General features: G+C 42.0%; 1 protein-coding gene across 1 annotated transcript in view; it reads right to left on the bottom strand.

Annotated features, from left to right (window-relative positions):
* Large (like-glycosyltransferase) overlaps positions 1-24,279 on the bottom strand; it is a 458,307-nt gene that overhangs the window by 308,581 nt on the left and 125,447 nt on the right. Inside the window, exon 2 of the mRNA XM_013024905.1 lies at positions 20,280-20,467. Coding sequence (XP_012880359.1) covers positions 20,280-20,385 — 106 coding nt within the window. The 5' untranslated portion in view covers positions 20,386-20,467. The remainder of the gene's footprint in view (positions 1-20,279; positions 20,468-24,279) is intronic.

The following is a 24,279-nucleotide window of genomic DNA, read 5'->3' as shown; positions in this document are numbered from 1 at the left end:
CAGATGAGCCAGAGTGTGTGTTCCAGAAGTGACAAACAGGTGAGTAGGTGAAGAAGGGAGGGAAAATGGGGGTAGAATGGGGAAGTTATATGGGTGAGGGCATTAAAGCATTACTCTAGATTCTCTATAAGCAAAGGACTGAAGGAATCTCCCAGGCTTTCCTTATCAACGATGAATCACTTATTCTCTTATAGTTGCCATTAATCCCATTCACCTCAGCCTCTTTCCATAGGCCTTGCCTATGGACATTCGCATGAGACCCAAGTCCTTTGCATATGCTTTCCTTTATGCTTGAACACCATCCATCCCTTCCCAATGGACAAAGAAATCTCCTCCTCTGTCAGGATCCTGTCCTGCTCTAAACCTTTTCTGACTACTATCTTTGGAGTTTGGGCTCCCTGATGTACACCACCACAGTGGCCTGTGCCAACTTCCACCATAGTCTTATAAATTTGCACCTCATATCACTCCTCAACATTCTGAAGCCTCTTTAGGGCAGAAGATGATTGCTTTTATCTAGCTACCACTGGACAGAGTCAGGGTACCAGGATGAAACTCAAATTTTAGTTGAGTGCCTGAAGAGCTAAGTCAATAAAAGCCACAGGCAGTAGGTGGCAGACTCTAGTAATTTAATTCTTGGTCCTGGAATCTTTGATATAAAGGAACTCTTCTATTTTTAATACACCCCACATTCCAGACGATGACATGACTACAGAATTACAGAAATGTGATGAACAGCTTACAACCTGCAACACACTTCAGCAGCTCAAAATGACAACATTAATTTAATGAACTTAAACACTGGTGAACTTTTTAACACATTTGAAGTTATTTACACTGGGAGATGCATGCCTGAGATGGCTTGCCAAAGAGGGACGCAAACAGAGATGACACATATATCTTTCAAATGTTAATTTGCTTTTTAAACTTTGAGCTTTGATGCAAGTTTGCTTTTCTCTTTGGGAATCACGAAATCAAGAAACTAACAGACTCACTGACCCATCCATCCATTCATCTAACTACACATCCACCCATTTATCTAATCTATCTACCAATGGATCATATATCCATCCATCCACCCACCCACTCACTCATCCACTCACCCACCTATCCATCTATCCACTTATGCACTCACTTACCTCCCTCCATATATCCTTCCTTCCTAATTTAGAGGTTGCCATCACAGACTGTTTGGAGAGATGGTCAAACCGAAGGGAAAATAATATAATAACTTCAAAATAATAAACAGAATAATGGTCTAAGGGATTTAAATGAAAGAGTCAACAGTTTGATACAGCAAAGTAGAGAGACCACACTATTCATGGTAGAGTTTGCTAGTTCCCCATGGCTGTCATAACAAAACAAGTGCATGTCCTATAGAGTAGAAACTTACAGATTCACAGCTCTTGATGATAGAAGATGCAGCTCATCTGCAAAGACCCTGCTTCCAAATGACATCTCATTCATAGTAGTAGGGGAGAGGTCTTCTTCCCTCTTTCCTGGGTGACACAATTCACCCAACAACACGGCAGCAAGTTGAATCCAGAAAGACAAGTATGAACTGGGACAGGATATGGCAAAGAGTACTGAAGCAAAGGAATAGGAAGTATAAACTAAGGCATGGCCAGCTGCTGGTGAAGCCTATTCATGTTAAGAAGCCACTGAAGGACCCATAAGATGAAACATAGAAAATCTCACTTGGTTACCTACAAGACAATTTTTTTTATCTTGTTCTGTTGGCTTCCTGTCATCCCAAGAAAGACCCTGGAACTCATTATACTTCATATCTCAATTCAAGAGGAGAATCTGGGGTTCATGTTTCTCTTTCGTTATAAACATGGTCTGGATTGGCCACCAAATTAAAATGTCAAGTTATTGTGGTGGCTGCTCTGACTTTTCACTCCCAGGAGTTTGTTCACCCATGGCGTGTATATCGCTAGACAAAGGGATGATTCAAATTGTGGGTTTGACAGGGATATAGCATATCAGTGTCAGATCTCATCATACTACTCAGAAAAATAGGGATTGTGATCCTCTTATTTATGCTTCCAAGGATGCTAAGATAACAGGTGCACACCACTATACTAGCTTTTCATTGGCTGACAATGGGGTCCTCCTTGATCTTTTCTGTTACCCAAGCTGGCCTTGAACCTCAGTACCCCATTTGAACCTCTTAAGTAGTTAGGAGTGGAAGTGGAAGCCATTGTGCACAGCTTATCCCTCTTAAAATCTGTGTAATATTCCACTGTATGGGTATACCACATTTTGAGTATTTATTCACTAATGGATGGACATTGATGCTGTTTCCAGCTTTTGTTTATTATTATCATGACTCTTTTTGTACATGTTTTTGAGTTTCTGTTTTATTTTCTCCTGGACAGACTCACTGAAGCATAGAATTACTGGTTTATATGTTACCTATTGGTTTTACATTTGGAGAAATCGTCAAAACTGTTTTCAAAGGAAACTGCTCCATTTGACACTCCTACCACAAGCTAAAAGGGTGCTAAGTCTCCATATCTCCTCCAAAGCTTTTTCTATCTTCTTGATAATATTCACCTCATGGATGTGTATGATTTGCATTTCCCTTAATGATGTGGAGCAAGTTTTCATGTGTGTCCTGGCCACTGGTTTATCTTCTTTGGAGAAATGTCTATTTAAGTCTTTTGCATACTTTTTAATTGGATTTTCTTTTCACTGTTGAGTTGTACGTATTCTTCGTTTATTCTGAATGTAAGTCCCTTATCAGATTCATAATGTTTGCTCATGTTTTCCCTTTTCACTTTCTTGATGATTTCCTTTTGAAACACTGAAAAAAAATTAATTCTGATGAAGTGTAATTTATCTTTTGTTGTTGTTTTTGGTAATGCTTCTGGCATCCTATCTAAGAAAACACTGCCTAATCCAAAGTCACAAAGAGCTACTTTCACGTTTTCTTCTAAGAGTCTTATAGCTTTAGCCTTGATATTCAGACCTATAATCTGCTGTGAGTTGATTATCATTTTCATTCTTTATAAAGGAGAGAAATCCATACAAAGTCGCGTGAACTGCCACACTCCACCTAATCTTTTAGATTCTAGAAACAAGGAATAACTTATTCCTTGCCACTCAGTGAGTTGCAGGTATTAGCTGAATTCAGATGCAGGTTCTAGAGTTCAATGATGACAGATGTGCAGCTGAATCTCTGCAACGGAACTCCACTCTGAATGCTGTATATATCAGCGAGTATCCTCCTCACTCCCCACAGGGTGCTGTGAAATCCATGGAGACAGGCACACGTGGGCAACAGTTCCTCATATCCTTTGTCCTCTCCTCATATGTCCTAGAATTGTTTCTAGTTAACTTCATCAACCTACCAGTATTGGAAGGAATAGATAGGGATCCTTTTACTAAGTGGGCTTCAATTTTACCTGGTTCACCCAATGGAGTTCATTCAACTTACTTATCAAGTGCTTAGTATCAGCCCTAGGGATCATAAAAAGAATCGAATGAGATGACCCAGGAGCTATATAAATAGGGAACACACACACCAAGTGTGGGAATTTTTCTACCTTCCCTAAATTTAGTATTAACAAAAGTAATGGCCACTATTAAGGTCTACAGTTCCAACTCTGTGTGTGTGTGATTTAAGTATACCTTTTAATTCCTCCACAACTCCATAGTCCTATGTTCAGGAAATACTAAACACTAATACCGTGCAAAGGCCTATCCTTAAGGAGAAGCAGAAGTAGCAAAAGGGGGATGTAAGTAGGAAGACCTCAAATTCAAGGAAAAGAGTAGTGTTTCCCAGAAAAGAGGAGAGGAAAGTAGAGGAGGGGAAGGGAGGGGAGGGGAGGGGAGGGGAGGGGAGGGGAGGGGAGGGGAGAGGAAATAAGGGCATGAAATACACATGGAATTAGAGGAAAAGTAAATAGGGAAGTGTCTGGATTCTAGAAAAGTGAAGCCACGTACAGGGGAGCAATAAAGCTTCTGTCAAAACTCGCATCTACACCCTGCTGCTGTCAAAGCCAGCTGACACAGAATGTTATTAAGGTCTGTATCTTTGAGAGAATCTGCCCAGAGGTGGGGGTGGGGAGGGAGGAAGAATGCTGCCAATTAAACGGAAGGTGGCATTAATACTAGTCAGTGGAAAGGTATGATCTGGGGGTGGGGAAGTAGAGAGAGGTTGTTTTATTCTTTACAATAATACTCATATTTCAGGTAATCGAATTTGGTTCTTAGCAGTAATGTCATTTTCTGCTAATTTAATGTCCTAGGAATCCCTCAGAGTAAGAAGCTTGCTGCTGGAATGTAAAATGAACCCATTCTTAGAGAAAGAACCGGCCTCCACTCCAGGTGTGCTCAAAAGCTGAATCAAGGTCAGTCTGGTAGCACTAAGGGGTCAAAGGAGTCCTTGGGGGCAATCTGAGTATGAGGCTGCTAGCTGCATTGGAAGGAAGAAACTAATAAGCTCTCCTCGGGCACCAGGCATTGTGAAGCCAGAAAGGCACTCAGGGAACTCAGGCAGGAGGAGAGGTGAGAGGGGAAAGGAGAGAGAATGGATCAAGCCCATTTCTTTGGTTCTGCTTCCAAAGGTGCCTCAAGCATTCCTCATCTCTCAAGAGCATCGATCTGCCCCCAGATGTCTCTTACCCTAGACTCATTGCTTCTCTTTTGCACTGAACCAAACCTCGTGTATACCTGTGGCATAACCTAATTACCTAGAACATCTTGAAAGTGATCCATATTGAACAAATTATACAGTCATTCTCAACACCAACACAGTGGGCAAAGCAAGCACTATAGAAGAGAAGAAAGCTAGGATAGAATTTCAGACCTCAGTTTCTAATCTGAAAAAATGGGATCACAGTACATATCTGGAGAATAACAAATGAGACACCAAGTATAATCTGGCCAGCAGAGTGATTGACACGTGTGGAAACTCCATGAAGAACAAACTGTTAATGGCAGTTGGTTCACACAGGCAGGACTAGTGTGGAAGGCCAGGCTTCGAGAATATCTCTTTTCCATCCTAATTCTCTGACTCACTCATAAGCTCTCTACCTCCTGTCCCTACCACTGACATCCAATAGACTCAGTTCACAGTGAATTATAGATACAGAGCATGAAAAAGGCCCTTGGGGCCTACAAAGCCTATACACAAAGACCACCATTTCTAGCCGTGGTCCTGACTTGCTTTAATTTACCCAATGGCAGCAGAAAGCAAATAGACTTGCTATTTGAATGAACACTCCCTTCTCTACCCAACTTGAGCTTCAATTACAGCAGAAGAAGCTCAGCTCCAGTGCAGAGAAGCTCACAAAGGAGGGAAGAGAACTCATTCCCTCAACTGTCTGTAGAAGCAGATTAGTGAGGTCTCCACAGACACCCCTGCAACTAGCAGCCCCTGAACGCATGAGGCAGCAGCAGCAGGAGGAGAGTGAGAAGAACAGAAGAAAAGTAAGCTCTACCCTGGGCCTAATGAAGATTAATATCTCCTCCCTGGTGAGATCAAGCGGCTTAATCGTTGCTATTAATACAGAATCACTAGGAGCCAAGACTTGGGGGGATGCAGGGAGATGGAGGATGGGTAAGGGGTCCCCAGGGTCTGTGTTCAGAAGTAGAAGGGAAGCTCAGAAAGTGTGAATACACAGCCAATTTCTTCACAGCTAAAAAGTTAATTCAGAAGCCTGCTTGCTAAGGTGATGCAGAAGCCTGCATGATAAAGTCGGGGGTTGGACTTGTTATGTTGCTTTTTCTACTAAGGCCACTGCAGTGATTTGGTTAAGCATGTTGAGTTCTTAAGACCAAACCTGGTATTATTCGCTGATCTCAGCAGACAGACCTTGACCAGCACCTACCTACCTCCTGATCATTCTAACCAATGGCAGAACTCAGGCTGGCTATTTTTCTCAGCTCTCAACTCTGGCTTCAGATCAAGTTCTCCCTTAACCATTCACCAGTGTTTCATCCCCTTATCTCCTAGTTTCCAAAAACAACAACAACAAACCCTTGAGAATGGCCATGTGGAAAAGAGCACCATCACCTAACTCAACCAGAAAACAATTTTCTTGAGGGTAGAGACCAATTCTAAATCTTAACGGTGCCTTTCTCAGACTGGAGTCTAGTACCAAACACATGCTGTCTAGTTAATTAATATGTGCTCAATGATCTGAGAGAAAAAAAAAAAAAACAGGGAGAGGGATGATGGAAAGCACCCAAAAACCTCAGAATCCATGAAGAAAAGCACAAATGCACTGTGGTGTTCATGAAACCTCACAGCATAGGTTTTACCTAGATAAAAACATCAAGTTGTCAAAGGTACATCTTTACAAACAAATGAAAAGGTTCATATGCCCCCCACCTCACTAATTCTCATTTAAGCTATTTGTGAATGTTCACTTCAAATATGCTCAGAGTTTCAACTCTCCAAATCCCACGGCACCTGACCTGTCTGAAGAGTCAGGGAAACAGAACAGGTAAAATAGACGCCCCAAGGCAGGCCTTGTGTGGAGCGATGTTTCTTCCCCATTGCAGAGAATGAAACAGAACCTTTGCTCAATCAGATAAAAATTTCACATATAAAGATGGCAAGCACGGGACTAGCTCAGAAGACAACCAATCATCAAAATGTAGCTGATGCACGTGTGTCTGCCAGGTGTGAACTGAGCCCTGGAAGAAAGTACACACGTGGTCGAGTTAGACCTGGGGCACTGTATGCACCCATGCTTACATGGCAAGTGTGCTTCTACTTCCCACTCCAATTTTACCTTGATTGGCAGGCTGAGCAGGCACTTGCCTAGAGACAATGCAATAGCATAGCATGCTACCTGTAGGTTAGGTAAAAACGCAAAGACCATTCAATCATAGGCGCTCATGCCAAAGGCTGTCAGGCAGAGGCCCAAGAGACACACTATGAATGTTGTATCTCACTATGAATGCCCCATGATGGCCAATGGGAAGGACTGCCCAGTACAATTGAATACCTTTGGTCTCCTTCCTCTTGAAGCCATTTTGCTCCTTTGTTTCTTCCAAAGTGAAAACATACTCTCATGAGTTTCAGAACAGTCCAACTGGCCTTTGAAAATACAAGTCAATAACCACCTTCCTCCCTGTAGTGATCTCTGGTCACACAAGAACCCACACTGCTTTGTGGAGCACAGTTTTATTTCTGCATTACTATGCCATACCCATAGTTGCCTGCTGACTGGCCCAAGAGAGGAACCACACAGAGGTACTGATCATAAAGGAAGGAAGAGCAGGATGGGGGAGGGCAACAAGAGGCAGAAAAAGTGATGGGTAAGAGATCTCAGGCTCTGAGACACTCACCTGCTGACCTATGGCAAGTTCAACACCCTGCACTATCCTCATCTATTAAAAACAGGTACTAAAGGACTGTAGGAACCCAAAGCAGGTGCTTAGAATGGTACATGTGACAAAGATTTGCCAAGTGCCAACTTTAATTATCCTACACTAAGCACAGAGGAAAGGAATTGCCTGAAAGCCTGCAAGAGCCATGTGATGTCACCTGGGAACTGATCAAGTGGGTAAAAAAAATGAAAAACTGAAATTCAAGAGTCTCTTTCAGATCACCACGTATTGGTGAAGCATCTGGAAAGCAATACAGAGAGCATTTGGGGCAGAGGGGTGGACCACAGAGAAAATAACTCCTCTCTATTCATCAGAGAGCCCTCTAAGCAGGAATACCTATTACGAGAAAGACTGGGAGAGGGAAATATGAAAATGTAAATAGTCCCCAAGATCCTCTCTTATCTGCCCTTCACAACACTCACCTCTGAGTGTTTATCCAAAATATGAAATTAGGCTGTGGGTAAGACAGCCGTCTCTATCCAGACCTCTCTCCTTCACAGCGGCCTCAGTATGGGTTCCCATGTGCACCTGACAATGCAGGTACTGAGACATGTTCACATTTATTTCTGGTATCAGGGATGTAAATAGTCCTGGAACCCAAACAACCCAGATCACTCTCAAGTGAGCCGGCACAGCACACTGGGCAGCACAAATCACAAATCTCCTGGGCGAGGTCCCAGTTATCTCTACTGCCAAGAGCAAGCTGCCCACACCTGTTGCTAAGGCTGGACTAAGTCATCAATGGAGCAGGAGCAATTAGCCCATAGTTCCAGGTGGCAAGTAGAGAAGCATGGTGAGCATAGCTGTGCCTGCTTATCCTGGAGAAGTCTTGATCAGTAAATTTTCCCAGGATAGGGCAATTCATATACCAAGAGATGACCAAAGTTTCCTAATCATTATGGGGGATAAGGCAGGAGAAAGCAAACATATGAAGTGAGGGGGAGAGGTATTTGGAATTGTGCCAACTTAAGGGGGTGAAAGAATCCTCAAGGAGTCCCCTACAGATAAAACCATAGGGGATATTTACATCACTTGCTACCTGACAGCCCTTCAGCAAGTTCCTAAACTGTTCTGTGTTTCCATCTCCCCATCTGTGAAATGGGACTTTTAGTGCCTACCTTACAGAGCAGTTCTGAGAATCAAAGAAGTTAATGCAAGTAAGAGCTTGATGCTTAATGCCCAACAATAACTAGAAATAGTTGCTAATATTTTCATTGCTGGCATTTTGATAGCTATTGATCCTCTTCTCTATCTAGTTACTGGGCCAAGGACTAAGAATTCAGAGAGATGGCCAAGAGAGGGAGATTTTAACAGCAATTCATATCTTCCACCTCTGTTGATTCCTAATCTACAGATTCAATCAATCACAGACCAAAAGTAAAAGTAAGTCTGTGCTGAACAAGTTTAGACTTTTTCTTGTAAGGTTGTCCTAAACACTGCAGTAAAACAATCATTTACACAAATGGTATTACATGTTAGCTAGAAATGATGAATAGATGGACAGTATGGGTATAGAGCATAGAAAATACCATGTCATATTATAGTAAGGACTGCAGCATCGTCAGGTTTTGGAAGGCAGTCCTGTAAGTAATTCCCCACAGATACCAGGGGACCACTGTGATAGTGTGCAATCAGAGTAAATAATAATGATGACAACACACCAGTGCTCCTGTGACAGGCACTTTCCTGAGGGATTCAAACCCTTCAATTGGGGCTAAAGTGATTCTGAAGAGGAGGAACCCTATGCCAAGGACATATTGCTCAAAACAATAAATGGTTAACGGAAATACAAAAAAGATACTGGCTGAGGAACTCAGTATGTGGGCTAAGATTTCACAGCCAAAGAAACCAACAGTAAGGTTTGCAAGCAGGGCAAACACTAGGCCCTCAATCATCAGTGTTGGCAGTACCATGCTGACTGAAATCATGTGCACTGGCATCCCATTTAGCAGATATGGGGCAAGCAAAGTTCTGCCTACACATTTGTCAAAGGTGGGCAAGGAGTCTATAGATCAAATAAACACTCCAGGAGACTTTCATCACTTGGAAAATGCTAGTAGAGAACTAGGTGATTCCTTCAAGCCAGGGACAGAGCATCCACTGAGGTGCCTCTCATCATGGACCAGCAGAGGAAGGCAAGAACTGATCATGAATGAGCTTCCCAAGAAGGAGATGCCAGGAACAGGGTTCCATGCCTGCATATGGCTCTGCCCAGCCTCCCCAAGATTTTCACATACTCCTTGTCCTCTTCTCCCTAGCCACCATCTGTGCCATAAATGCACCAGGCATCCTCTACCTCCTGCCTGCCCCTGCCTGGATGTCTTCTCCTCTTATTGCTCCCTGCCTCTGATTCCATGTCATCCCTGAGGATGGCCTACCCAGAGCATCTCCGTGCCCTGCCCACGCTTCTCTAAGCCCACCACCCTGCTACATGCCCTGATGTCTCACCCTGCTATATTTTCCCCTGTTGGATTTATCACCACCCAGCACAGGATGAATGTGTCTGTTATTCCTCTTTCTTCACTACACTGGAAAATAAGCTCATGGTCCTGGCTGGGTTTGCTGAATGAATGGATAACCTCGTGTGATTCACCTAATGGTTGTGAAGTGCAGTGAGTCACTGGAAACAGAATCATCTCCCTTCCTAATGGCATGGAGCATCTGATGATACCATGCTACCTAGTCATACTGCTATCAATTGGTAGACACTCAATGGGGGGCGGGGGGGAGGGACTTGTGGTTGGGCATCATCTTAAGTTTTGGTCCCCATCACAGGACTCTCTGCTCCTCCATTCAGGGAATTCAGATGCCCCATGAAATAGAGCACAGAGTGCCTTGAGCTGGAGCAGAGGGTCCAACAGCCATGAGCCACAGCAGCCATGATCCCAACAGCCATGATCCTTTCCCAGAGACAGAAAGAAGACGCCCCAAGATTACCAAGGTTTTTCCAACCAATGCAACTTTCACCTTCCGTATCTTGACTCCTTGAAAGAGTTTTTACTTCTGAGCACAGAGACAGCATATTCAAAATGGCTTCTAAGCACAAAATGACACTAAATGACACTCTCTGCTGTCAAGAAGGGAGGAACACCCTCAATTCTGGAGGAAGGAATCTGAGCCAAATTTGAGAAGTTAAAGGATTCATCCAAAGGTACACAGCATTTAAAGAGCAACACGGGAATGAAATGCTGACCCAGTCTCAGCCCCATGAAATGTGTCATTAAAGTGATTAAGTTTTACATTCAAGGTCAGCCTTTCCTCTTTGTTATTCTTGAAAGTTCTAACAGCTGGTCAGTCATCTAATGTGAAACAATTTACTTTTCTCCAAAAATGGCCAAAGGTACATTTATGATCATAGCTGAGATGTGTGTCTCAGGTAGGTGTCCACGCTTACCCCATACTCAAATGATGTAGAGCATATTTCTAGAAATAGGCACAGACAGAAAGGTACAGAGGTAGTGTTCAATTCTGGTTTTCTTTCGCTATACTAATTGACAATGTGTAAGCAGCACAGAATCAAGAGGTAATACATACTATCTTGGAGGGGACTCCAATCCCCCACTCCAGGCTGTAGCAAGGTGACATCCTGAGTCAACAGGTCTCTCTCTACTTGTTCAGCTGTAAAACAAAAGCTCACTGGAAGAGAAGGGTAACCTTTGCATTTCTCCCAGGAGACTTCCTTGAATTTCAGAAAATAAAAGAGTGAAAGAAAACTGAAGATGCAGTGAGTAACCACTGTTGTACAGCAGATGCTTCATTTAATCTTTATACCAACTGTGGGGGTCACATATTATGTTCCCTTAAATGGAGAAAACAGACCTGCAGGGATAGTAATCTATTGCCATTCTGTAATTCAAGTGCTGTTGCTAAATTTCAAATCCAGGTCTGCTAGTTCTTCAGGGACATGTTGACTCCAACATCAACCCTGCCTCAAATAAAGCTCTTGTGTGTTTTGCAGGGTTTTATCTGCTTAGGCTATAAGCCTGCCTGGATGATTCTAAGGTCCATTCCTGTTTTTAATTGTATGAGTCTAGTGCAGAAACAAAATGCAAATTGTATTAAAGGACTAATCGAATTTTCTGCTTCTATTGGCTTATAATAATCTTGCTAGCACAGAACACGATCTGCCTTCCAGTCCAAAATAGCCCCTTGTTACATGCCTTCTGGGCTTGTCTCGTCCTTGTCTAAAACTTGAGCACCCTGACTTTGAAATGACATCGTCCAGTTGTTTCTGTGTCATCACATTCTTGGTAGATTAAAGTATATAATACCATGTCAGACAAGGCACAGCTCTTACTAGCTGGTTAAAAAGTTCAACATCCCTGAACATCCATTTCCTTATCTATAACAGTACAACCAGTATGAAATTGTTTGATGAATAAGGTACTGTATACAAGTACCAGGAAGAGAAGAAGCCAAAAGATTCAAAGTCAAAGACTAAATGAGCCCAGGTAAGGTCAACAGGTGATTTACACCAATATAAAAAGTCTTCTGTTTTAATTCTGATCTACATACAACAATGCTGCAAAGATCATATGGAAACCAACTAGGAAGGAAGGTAACCCACAAGCTGGAATATCCAAGCACTGTTGAAGGAACAGTTACTGCTCAGTTCCTGCCAAAGGTTGCCACAGTGATAATAAGTTCTAGGTTGCTAAATCATCCCATTTTTTTCAAGGAAAGCCAAAAATCCTGAGTGGCTTTTGCTCTGTTTTGTTGCAATCTCCCAATATCTAAACATTAGCAATAAAATAAAAAATGGTAAAATAAACAAGTAAATAAAATAGTGGGTAAGCCAAACTCAACCTAACTGAAGGCCAGATGAGCCAATCTGCTTCATCATCCCTGAGTGGGAACGGGCACTATCATTCTGGTCATAGTGTTAAGTGAATTTCTTTTAGCTATTTTGTGTAACATTGTAATCCAGGCCAGTTTGGGCAAAAACACAATACTGTATTTGAAAATATATTTTAAAAAAACAAACAAATTTTAAAAGGCAGAGGTGTGGCTCAAGTGGTCCTTAGTTTAAACTTCAATACTGCCAAAAAGAAAAAAATGTTCAAATAATGCAGGGCAAATATATCTGAATACTTGGCACTTTTCATGAGATGTAAGTCTTTTTGGATATTAAAGAAAGAACTCAGAACAGATTCAGGGATGATAAGATGCCCACATAAGAAAGTATATGCACAACAAACTTTAACTTTGCTCCTCTGAGACAAGAGGAGAGATAGGATGCTAGAAAACATAACAAGCTTCACACCAAGATTCCCGAGACTTGATCAGTGTGTCTTGTGAACATGTTGCCTTGTGTGGCAAAACGAAGACTGCAGGGAACGTTTAGTTAAGAATTTTGAGAGGACATAACTGTCCTCTGAGTCAGCCCAATGTAATCTTAAGGACCCTTACTAGAGAGAAACTCCCCAACAAGAAGATGCATGGTAAGAGGCAGGAGAGAGAAGAGTCTGAGATCAGAATGGATTGAAGATGCTGTCTTCTGGCTTTGGAGCTAAGGAAGGAGCCACAAGCAACAGTGGGTGGTCTATGGAAGCTAATAAAAGTCAAGAGATGGATTCTTTCCTTGGGCTTCCAGAAAGAACCAGCCCTGACAACATCTTGAATTCAGTCCAATGAGAATGACTGTAGACTTCTGACTTTCAGGAAAACAAAGGATGTGGTGATGATGGTGATTGACCATAGCAGCTATAGGAAAGTGAAGCAGCTCTCATCCAGAACCCAGAATGGTGAGTTTCAAGGCCCAATTACATATATAAGATTTGGGGTTTTGTCCCATTCATCTATACACAAATTTCATAACCTTTTATTTTTATCTTCACCCAGCATTCATGTGCTTTGGTCACAACTTTTGCAGGTTGAGGTCTGGCAAAACCTGCGTGCCCATCTCTTTCTTTACAGTGTTACGGTTAAAAGGTCCATTCTTATCGTGGAAATCAGCACCCTCCGTACACAATCTTCCTTCTTTCCCTAAGAGGACAGCATACGGAGTGCTTACAGGAAGTACTTAATAGCTTTTCTTCATCAGCCATTTCAAACTGGCATACATCTGATCAGATCATCATTACTTCTGTGCCTTGGGGCCATTACTATTCAGTGAGGGCTACTTGATCACAAATACATGGAGGTGCTGATGCTGACAGTCAATCTGGTCAGACTGTGATGAAGTGGCTAATGAGGGGGACAGTGTATACAGTGTAGCTATACTAGACAAAAGTATGATATGTACCCTGGATGAGACAGAAAAGATGATGCCAGACTTCAGCACATTGATCAGAACAATGCACAATTTAAAATTTGTGGCTTGTGTCTATAATGTATCATGTAGTATTTTCAAACAGTTGATTCTGTGTACCTGAAACTGAACAGGGGAGGATGGATGACTGTACAAGGCAGGTACTGATATTCAGGGAAATCAGGTTTCTTGATTCCTGACCTATGTTTCCTAGGAGATTAATAAACTAATAAATTAGGTCGGTTTCTCTACTCTGTGTGGTGGCCAATATTATTTGTAAATAGAAGGCTCAGTAGAAGAAAAGCAGAGGCAATTTTAGCAACTCAATTATGAGTTCAGTGTGCTTCGGATACCAAGATTTTACTGCGACCATTTCTTCATGCAAAGGTTAAAAAAAGGCAGACAGTGTAGCCCTACTGTGTGTCCTGTGTCCCAGGAGCCATTAAAAACTGTTCACTCTCCTGTTCATACTATATTCGTTGTAAGATTTTTCTCAAGCTTTGCACTAGCAGGTTTTAAGCACTGCCGAGAAAAGTTCTTCATTTTTTGATTCATTAAAAATAAAACCAATACAAATTTTTTAACATATTCAGCATCTTGTATTCTTAAATCCCATGATATTCTTATGAAGTGTTATAGTTGAGCCATTAGCAGGAAAGACAAAATAGGTTTTGCTGCGATCAAAGCCATCATCACCAAGCCCAGCCCTGAGGGGCATTAAGACTTTAACAAATTATTTGCTATTGTCTTATAGGGTCTAAGTTCACAAACATTCTGGCACATTCTCTGTGCTTAGGGACAGGACACACTAAGCTAGGATGCAGTTCTCCCTAGATAAAATATACTCCATTCCCTAAGTTTTACTGTATATGCATCTTGAAAGGCTTCATAATAAAAAGGCAAAGGAAGGGCTTTAAATTAGAACAATCTGCTCTCATTTCAACTTCGTAAAATGGTCAAATGTCAGCGTTTGTAAAGATAAGAATAGAAGGAACAGAGAACATAGGCTTTAAGAATAACAAAAGGTGAGTGTGGACTGAAATCATTTCAGAAGTTAATATACAATGTTTGCTCATGATGTGGTTTTAAATGTCTTAGACTCTGCATGTGTGCTGAAGACATTTGCTTTTAAAGAACTCTCCTGCCCTCCCTGGCCCTCCTCCACGGCCATGGGAAATGTCCACACTTAGCTGGCTATGAGTTATCACATAATAGCTAATCAAAAATAGCATGTTTCTGAATGACCTTAAATTTCCTTTCTTCTACATGCTGACAACTCAAAAACATCTGAATACCTCCCAGAGAAGGGCAGAAAACAGGAATATACCACAAATATAAAACCCACAGGGCCAGCCAGATGCTGGTTGTTTACCCCTGTAATCCTAGCTAGACAGGAGGCTGAGATCTGAGAACTGCAGCTCAAAGCCAACCCAGGCAGAAAAGCCTATGAGACTATTATTCCAATTAGCTAAAAAATGCCTGAAGTGGAGCTATGGTTCAAATGGTAGAGCTCTAGCTTTGAACACAAAAGCTCAGAGGCAGCTCCCAGGTTCTGAGTTCAAGTCCCAGGACTGGCACAAAAAAATAAAAAGTAAAAAATAAAGAGTGAGCACAACCTGAATTGCAAGAAAAAAAATCATAGCATTGTGGTTGAAGAGAAATCAAATAAGCAACATGTCACCTGGTAAGTCCCAGCCATAGAAATTTCCACACAGGATTGGTTATTAAGTAGAAATGACATTGAACTTGGACATTTAAGATCTGGACTAGGAGAAAGACTGGAAAACAAAAAATATGCTTGGCAGAAAGTAGAACTGTGAAACAGGAAAGCATGAAGTTCTCTCAGGGAGTTTCAGAAGGCACTAGAACCTAAAAACAGATATGGGTAAAATAGGGATAGACTCGGAGTTTGGTAAGGAGGCCAGAGTTGATCCTAGAGGCAGTGATGTGAGATGCTGGCACTCAGAGCCAGAAGAAAGCATATTAATTCCTTTGTTCATTCTTTCTATAAATATTTTGGGACCAACTCTACTCCAAGCAGTATCATAGCACTACAGATGGGCGAAGAAAAAGAAAAGAAGGGCTCCTCTCTTCTGGTGCTACTAATCAGTCAAAAAGATCAGTGGTTATGAAAACAAGACAAAGGAATCTCCATGAGGTATAAAGGGGAAATAAAGTGGGGAAGAGGGACAGGCAGTGGAAGCCAGCCTAACTTCTGGCCAAGAGCAGGCATGCGTGAGCAGATAATGGAGGCTCTAAGTTAGTCAAGCAAGAAGGGAGAGGAAAAAGAACAGGAGGCTACAGGCCAGGGGTAAGAGGGAAGGAGAGGCCACAGAAAGCAGGGCAGTCCAGAGTCAAGGACTCCAATGTACCCCAGGCAGAGAGCAGAGATAGGGCAGGGGAAGATTAGGAGAAAGATCGGAAGACTATGACAAGGAGCACAATGGTGCTTTAATATAGCACTGGCCCTTCTCCAATAGAAGAAGGAGATGTAGGACAGCTCAGGTTGCTGCATGGGGTCCTGACTATAAAGGAGAAATGGCAGAGCCATAGCAGGGAGGAAAGATAAAGAAAAAACACAGCTGCAAAAAACCAAGACCAGAGAAAAACAAAAGGTAGCAGGTAGGGAAGACGGAAGAGAGTAACTACTCCAAAGCACAAAGCTGGAAGGGCTTACAGTACGGGTGTTCACTAAGATGCTGCAGGAAGAGAGATGGACTGGGGAAGAAAGTTAGGAAGTTGGAACAGAAATGTTGAAGTCAAAATGCCAAGGGGAAAAAATCACCAATTAGCCTCTTTTCCCACAGTCACTTGTCCTGGGACAAACTGCCCTGGACAAATGAAATACCATTTCTTTCCCGGTGGAGAATGTCATACCCAACCATCTAATGGTTACAATAGCCATTCTTTCTCAACTCAGATCAATGTATATTTCCCAGGAAATGTTATGCACTGATCCTGGTTTCACACTCCAGAAGAAATCACAATAAGCTCCTCCATCTTCTAATTATATTCCCCTAACTGGGGACAGTGCTCTACCTGTTTCACGTATATCACTTATGCTTAGAATCTTAAATTTGTATACAGAACCAAACAAGTGGGCTTCATCCTGACAACCATGCCATACTGGAGGTTAAGCCCTAAGAAGAAAAGTGACCATATGCCAGACTATCCAGCTATCCTGTCTAAGCTGATTTTAAAGCCAGTGGCCTCTTACCCCATCCAGCACTCAACCACCATAGGGCTGTTCTGTGTAACTGAACCATTAAAACCTTTGCACTAAAAGCATTCACATCTCAGAGGTAATTCTGGGCTCTGCTCTCAAGAGACCTATCGAAATTAAACAGGGTTGAAAAATAAATAAGTTCACATAAAACATGAATAGTATTTTGAGAAATCTAGGCACAAACTCTGTTCCTTATTTATGGCTTCATGTTCCAAGAGGTCAAAAACTCCAGGGTATCAATAAATGGACTATAGAATTGCAATGTTTAACCACTTTGAAAAGAGTGCCTTTATGGGTCCTTGTGGAAGGGCACTGGGCACACCCCATGGGCATGGTCTCTGTCTCCTGGTGTCCATTTAGTCTTTTTTTAGAGACTTAGATCTCTGGGTCCAGTTCATACAAACCACCATGTCCATTTTCCCCTATCACCAGACTTTCTCCCAGGACACTGGCTTTCTGCTGGTAACGCTCTCATGTAGACTATCTCACAACCTCCTGGGCATTATAGTCCAGCTTTGCACAGAGTTCTTCATGATGAGGGACTTGACCTCTGTCCCAAAGCCATGTACCTGCACAGAGATAGGGCCACCAGAGACATTCCTCTGTCTCATTCAGGTGCCAGCTCTCTAAGCACTGGCTGAAGCAGTCTGTGCACTCAGCCTCTTCGTGTCCAGGGCAAACATCCCTAGTTCTTTCCACTGTCTCTTATTTAACCTGATTTGAACTAGAAATTCATTGTTTTCCTAAGCACATTGACTTTTCTACTTTGTTCTTAGAGTGTCAAGCTCAGAGATAAATGCAGCAATCCAACTGTGGACCAGCTGGTGCTTGGTAAGTTCAGTGCGAGCCTGTGTCACTCTAGTTACTTTTATTAATATGCCCATATCCTCTAGCTTCCACGATGTTACGATGGTCTATTCTGAAGTATTAGGTTGACAGATATAACACCCACTGTCAATCTGGACTTGCTGTCTAGAGTATTTTCTTTATGCTCTTATCTCCCACAAACCCTCTGCCAGACTGGTGAAATCACTTCATCAGTTTGGCCAGATAGCATAATGCTTCTAAGAGGTCTTCAAACTGACACCAAACCAGAAACACGGCCACTTATGAACTTGCCATAACCTAGATCAGTTTCTACTCTCTCCTCTTAGAGAAACCATACCAGTGAGCTCCAATTACACTCCATGTTTCAGGCAACTCTCCACCCCACAGGGTTTTCCACAGACTCTGCCAATCACAAGAACTGGTTTGGGAGTAACCACAGGCAGTCCGCCCTGAGGTTTAGAGGTAACCTCATACTGTAGGCCATACTGGGAGATTAGGGACAAGAATAAGTCCTTTTCCTACTGAGACTGATGAGGATGTCAGTCTCAAACTCCCTCTATGAAGGAAAAGCCATGCTGAGAGATGGAGAAACATCCAGGTACAAAAACAACCTTTCAGCCCCTGACTCAAAGCCTGTCGAAAAGCCTGAGCTATCTTGGAACGCACAAATCTTTTTTTTTTGGTCGGCTGTAGGGCTTGAACTTTGGGCCTGGGTACTTTTCCTGAGCTCTTCAGGTCAAGGCTAATACTCTACCATTCAGCCACAGTGCCACTTCCCATTTTCTGGTGGTTACTTGGAGATAAGAGTCTTTTGTGCCCGGGCTGGCTTTGAACCGCGATCCTCAGATCTCAGCCTCATGAGTAGCTAGGATCACAGGCTTGAGCCACTTACACCCAGCAATTCACTAACCTTATTAACAACCCAATTTTGTTTGGCCAAAATTAAGTTAGGCTGGATTTCTGTCACCTGAGTGCAAAGCAAAACTCTACAACTTCACTGCAGAAAGATCAGGTGACAATTGTTCGGACCCATTGCCAAAATCTAACACCACACTGAAGCACAAATGTGCATAGAGAACAGTAACATGGTTTAAAAAAAAAAAAACAAAAACCTAAGCTCTTGAATCCAGTCTGGGCTTCCTCCTGATGGACTTGGAGGTCCTGGGCAGATGAACAAAGCTTCTGACACACCCATCTAATCAACTGGGATAGTAACTATATGAAATCTATGGTGACATGGTGAAGACCAAGATGGCCAAGGTCTAGCCCATAGAAATGGTCATAATATTAGTTGTTTATGGACTGTCAACACTGCTATTGAGTAGTAGTAGTAGTATATTATCAGTTTAATTATACTGCTAAAGTCCATGTTTTTCCTATGGAACCGTATACTGGCACTGGGTGGTACTGTCCTCTTGGATAAAGGCTCTCCTTGTCAGAGAGCACATTTCCTTACATCCCTTCAGGATCAGCATCAGTTCACCTTCCTTCTTTTAATTGCTCTTCTGAAATTAGCCACCTACTGCCAAGGCACATAGCTACTTAAGATGTAAGTTCTGAATGGCCCAGGGGTATAGCTGAGAGGCAGGTTATAGTACTGGGCCCCAGTACTGGACTAGGGTTCAGGAACTGAGCTCTACCTTGTTTACATTCTGTCTCAAAGCAAATCTTGGTAAGTAAAGTGGCGGTCCTAATTAAAAAGTAGCCTTGAGCTGGCAATAAAATTTATTCATAAAAAATAAAAACACAGTAGTGACTTCCTAAAGCCATTTTTTCATGAGAATTTTTTTCTTAACTCAAGTGTGGGGATAAATAAAAAGAAAATAAGCATTCTCACACTGCCATTCTTCCCCATCCTGAAAGTAGGGAAACCATCTTTGACACACAAAACAATTCCCCGTATTTGAAACCACTGGCTGAAGAAATGATGAATCTTGTCTTTTCTACTTACTTCTTGGAAGTGGTAGGGATTATCATTTGTGCTTACTTGTTTGGGGAGGGCAGTTTTTCTATTCCATCCCTGTGCTACTCATCAGAACTCAGCATCTATCACCCCCAGCAAAAGCCTGATAGCCCCCACAAAACTCTCCCCCAACATCCTGCTTCCTATATCTCAGCACACATCACCATTCAGAGAGATCATTCATTAATCTATCTGTCTGTCTGTCTACCTACCTACCTATCTTCACATAGCACACGTTCCAATTGGCTGCTATCTCAACACTAGGTTTGGTAGGGAAGTCAAATCAACAAAATAGTCAAATGTATGAAAATAAGAATGAGCAGATGAATCAATGGCAGAAACATCTGGTTCCATCATTAACTCCAAGGCTCAACCTTCTCCCCTTCCTTCACATACTAAAAGATGTTTTAGATGTTTCCAAACTCACCAACCCACCATCACATCAAGGTGCACCTTATTTTGCTCTTTTCATTTTCTCCTCAGATAGCTGATGGCTTCCAACAACCTATGCAAGAAGTCATTTCCCATGATAAGGCTTCAATATTCCAGTGCTCTACCCAATGAACCTGGGTGATCCAGATGGCTTTGAGGCTCATTCTTGAGGCTCTCATTCTGAGACACTTTGACAATCCCTTCCTTCCTTCCTTGATTCCCACCCTTACCTTCGAAGCTCCCAGCAAACAAATATATCCAGGTGATGGCTGGGATGCACAGCAGAGTCAAAGAGGCAGCCAGGAATTTCCGTCTCCCTCTGCAGATTGCCAGCATCCTCTCAGAAGTAGCAATCCCTATTCCCAGTGTCGTGTCTCTGTCCGGAGCATGAAATCCTCAGCCTCCCTCATAGTACTTTCTGAAACAAAGAGCAAAGAGTGAGGGCTCAGTCCTTCACACAGTAAACAAATGAAAACAGCAAAATAAGCACAATGTATAGATGCTGAAAACAGACCTCATCTACATTTTAGTATAAGATATGACCAAAAAATGCTGCCCATCTTGCAGTCTATCAAAACCAAGACAGTTGAGGAAATAATGAAGTCTGAGGAAACTTGCTCTCTTTCATACCCATATGACTAACACAATTAAAGGAGAATTTAGTTACCATCTATTATCTATCAAGCACTAAAGAGGTGATGCATATTCAAAATGGGAACAGTGGTTGACTTCAAGGAGCACGGCTTAATCAGAGACCATACAAAAACTTCTGCAGGAAACAAGTACATGACAACTGAGATTTACACGGACCCATTGTAGAAGACAGATAAAGTTGCTGATACATTTCAGGCGACCCTGAACAATACCTGAGCTACAATGAAGAGTACACACAAAGAAAAGGAACTTGGTCAGGCCATAACATCTACCTTCATAGACCTAAGTTGCAGAAGAGAACTTACAGCCCAGTAAGGACTACATTCATAGCTCTACCTTTAATATGATGAAAGAAGAGGTGAATTCAAAAAAGCATCAAACAACAACAGTGTACAGAGAATGGACAAGAACAAACAGATAACCTCAGCCTGGTGAGGGATGATCCTTAGGCCAGGAACAAGACTGGCCACGATGCCAGGACATGTTAAAAAAAGAGAGAAGCTTGATACAAATGAAGTACAGAGCCCATAAGCTTTCACCTGACTATTTGACCAGGAAATCATATGACTTAAACAAGAGGTTAAAGAGCCAACAGATCACAAGATCTCTTCTCTACTTGCTCCCTAAGATGGATGTCACATGATCACAGATGGGAGTTCTACTCCCCTGACAGAGAAGGATGCCCTGTGCAGACAGGTGTAACAGATGTCCAAATAATAGGCATGCATGGAACAGCTAATTTGGATGCCCCCCTCCATATTGCCATGGTATATAACTGTCTCCATCATAGCTTTTATGCTCCTTGTAATGGTGTGGCTCCATGATCTGACTCCATTCCTTACCATTAATTGAGCCCCCTACCCTTTCTGATGCTCACACTTCCTGACTTAGCATACTCCTTATCACCTGCATTAACTGTCTGTTAAAGGAATGAATGAACTCAAGAGTCTGACCAGAGGCAACCTCTCCAGCTTCAGGAGTTTGTGCTCCGCAAGTTATCAGCAATAAACAACTAATGGAGCCAATCTCAACTGTCAGTGCTGGGCTTTCTTCTGCAACCATTTGGACGGATGTTCTAAATGGCCTTATGAAACAGATGAAAGAACTCAGGGCTGGAGAGGGTAGACTAGAAAGTTACACTGAAAAAGCAAGCCTTTCGAACACAGAACGTTGACTTGAGAACACTCTCCCCTAGGAAAGTATTTCATGCTGAAAGTATTTCATTCGGGAAACAAATACAGCACACAAACTCAGCATACACACATCACACACACACACACACACATACACATACACACACACACACACACACACACACGCAGAACACAGCTAATAGATTATGAGAGTTAGGCAAGGAAGATGCTAGAGTCTCTTAGGAGAAGAGCGAGAAAGAGGAAAGGACTGTGCTATGGTTTTTAAGAGAGCTAGGTTCCAATCTAGCTGTTGCATCCAGCTTGATTGGTTTTATTCAACTATAAGCCAAACTGATACTAGAAATGACTTTAGACTTTGGGGAAAATAGGACAATGGGAAATGAACTCAACTGCATCAACATTGCTAAAACATTTTTAAAAAACTGTAGAAAACTTATTTTCCTCCTTTTCTCTCCTTACCTACAGAAGTTAATTTCAAAATGATATGCTTTGAACAAGGTTTTAAAACAGAGTCTAGGATAGCTTGTCTTTTATAATGATGCTGGCATGAGGAATTAAACCCAGCAGGTGAAAAATATTCCTTCATGGATTTAACTTTTAAATGACAGCTCTGTGCAGTAAAAACAAATTTAAGGGGGAAAAATATCTCAATTTACATCAGAAGTAAGTCAACATGGAAATCAGCACAGGAAAAGAGGCGATAGAAATGGGATGGACATTATATCCCAAACAGGTGCAAATGCTGAGGCATGAAGTAGAAAAACCAGCTCTGTTCCTTCAAGTGTCATAGTCATGGCTAAATACCCCTTCCTTAACTCCAATGCAGTCCCATGGTCAGGATAGTTTCTCCTCCTAAACATGTACTCCACCCTCTTCTATCTGTCTCCACTTAGGAAATTCACATTTACAAACAATAAATATATGAGCAGGAAAAAAATCTCATATGTTAGGCCATAAAAGGAGGATTCAAAGTCCAAATGTATAAGCCCAACCAAGACTTCTTCTGTTTAAAGTAATAATCTTTTTATATAAGGACAATAGCTACATGTGTATATACATGAAGAAAGGCTTACATGTTGAAAGGTACTACTAGGTCTAGGATATGAGCAACTGTACTATATATAAATATATGGTCCTAAAATTTACACAAAAATCATGCACTGCTTAAAAACTACTTAAAATCTTCAATCATCATTGATATTGATCATAAATGAGTCAATAAACCAACACATGGAATTGAAACCCTCCTGCATAAATATTTAAAGATTAAATAACTAAATAATAAATTTGGAGAGAAAAGCTTAAATTACTATGTCTGGTTATATTGTTCACAATTCAAAATACCCCAGCACAGAGCATGAAGTATATAATTTACATGTGTAGGTATAATGAGTCAATCTCTGCAGCATCTAACTGGAAACATACCCTCCAGGCTTGTCTGGTTACATTTTAAAGAACCTAGTCAGTAATCCACTTTTCAAATGCCTTGTGCTCTAAGTGTTTGGGGTGGGGGTGGGGGACTGAGTGAATATGCGCATGCACACATATGCACACACATTAGTCTTGGGACATGAATTCAGGGACAAGAGCTTGCTCAAAGCTATCATGCTACCAATAGAGCCACAGCTCCACTTCCAGCTTTTTGTTGGTTAACTAGAGATAAGTCTCACAGACTTTTCTGCCCAGGTGGTCTCAGAACCATGGTTCTGAGTAGCTAGGATTATAAGCATAAACCATCAGTGCCCAGCCAGAGGCTAGCTTTTCATTACCACTCTGGTTGTTAGAAATTACATTGTGTGTATTCATTATATACGGGTTGTCTAGAAACATATGAAGAGGAAATAGAAATCTATGGAATTGGGCGGGAAAGGTGGCTCAGTGGTAGAGTGCTTGCCTCATATGAATGAGGCCCAGGGTTTGATTCCTCAGCACCACATAAGCAGAAAAAGCTGGAAGTGGCGCTGTGGCTCAAGTGGTAGAGTGCTAGCCTTGAGCTGAAGAACTGAGGAACAGCACCCAGGCCCAGAGTTCAGGCCCCACAACTGGCCAAAAAAAAATCTATGGAATTAAAAAAAAATCTGAAGGAAGTTGACCGCTGATGGCTCAGGTCTGTTATTCTGGGAGTTAAGGTTCAAAGCCAGCCTGGGTAGGAAAGTTCGTGAGACTCTTATCTCCAATTAACCACCAGAAAACCAGAAGTGGCACTGTGGCTCAAGTGGTAGAGCGCTTGCCTTGAGCTGAAGAACTCAAGGACAGCACCCAGGCCTAGAGTTCAAGCCCCATAACCAAAAAATAAAAATAAAAAATAAATTTAAAAAACCCTGAAGAGTCAGCACATTAGAGCTGCTGATTTTAACTGGAACAGGTTGGGTCCTGTCATTCATACCATGTCACCTCTGTCTTTTCTTGCAAAATGTTGTCC

The sequence above is a fragment of the Dipodomys ordii genome, unplaced genomic scaffold, assembly GCF_000151885.1.
Source record: "Dipodomys ordii isolate 6190 unplaced genomic scaffold, Dord_2.0 Scaffold79, whole genome shotgun sequence".
Classification (NCBI taxonomy): Eukaryota; Metazoa; Chordata; class Mammalia; order Rodentia; family Heteromyidae; genus Dipodomys; species Dipodomys ordii.
This window is presented reverse-complemented; position numbering and strand designations above follow the sequence as displayed.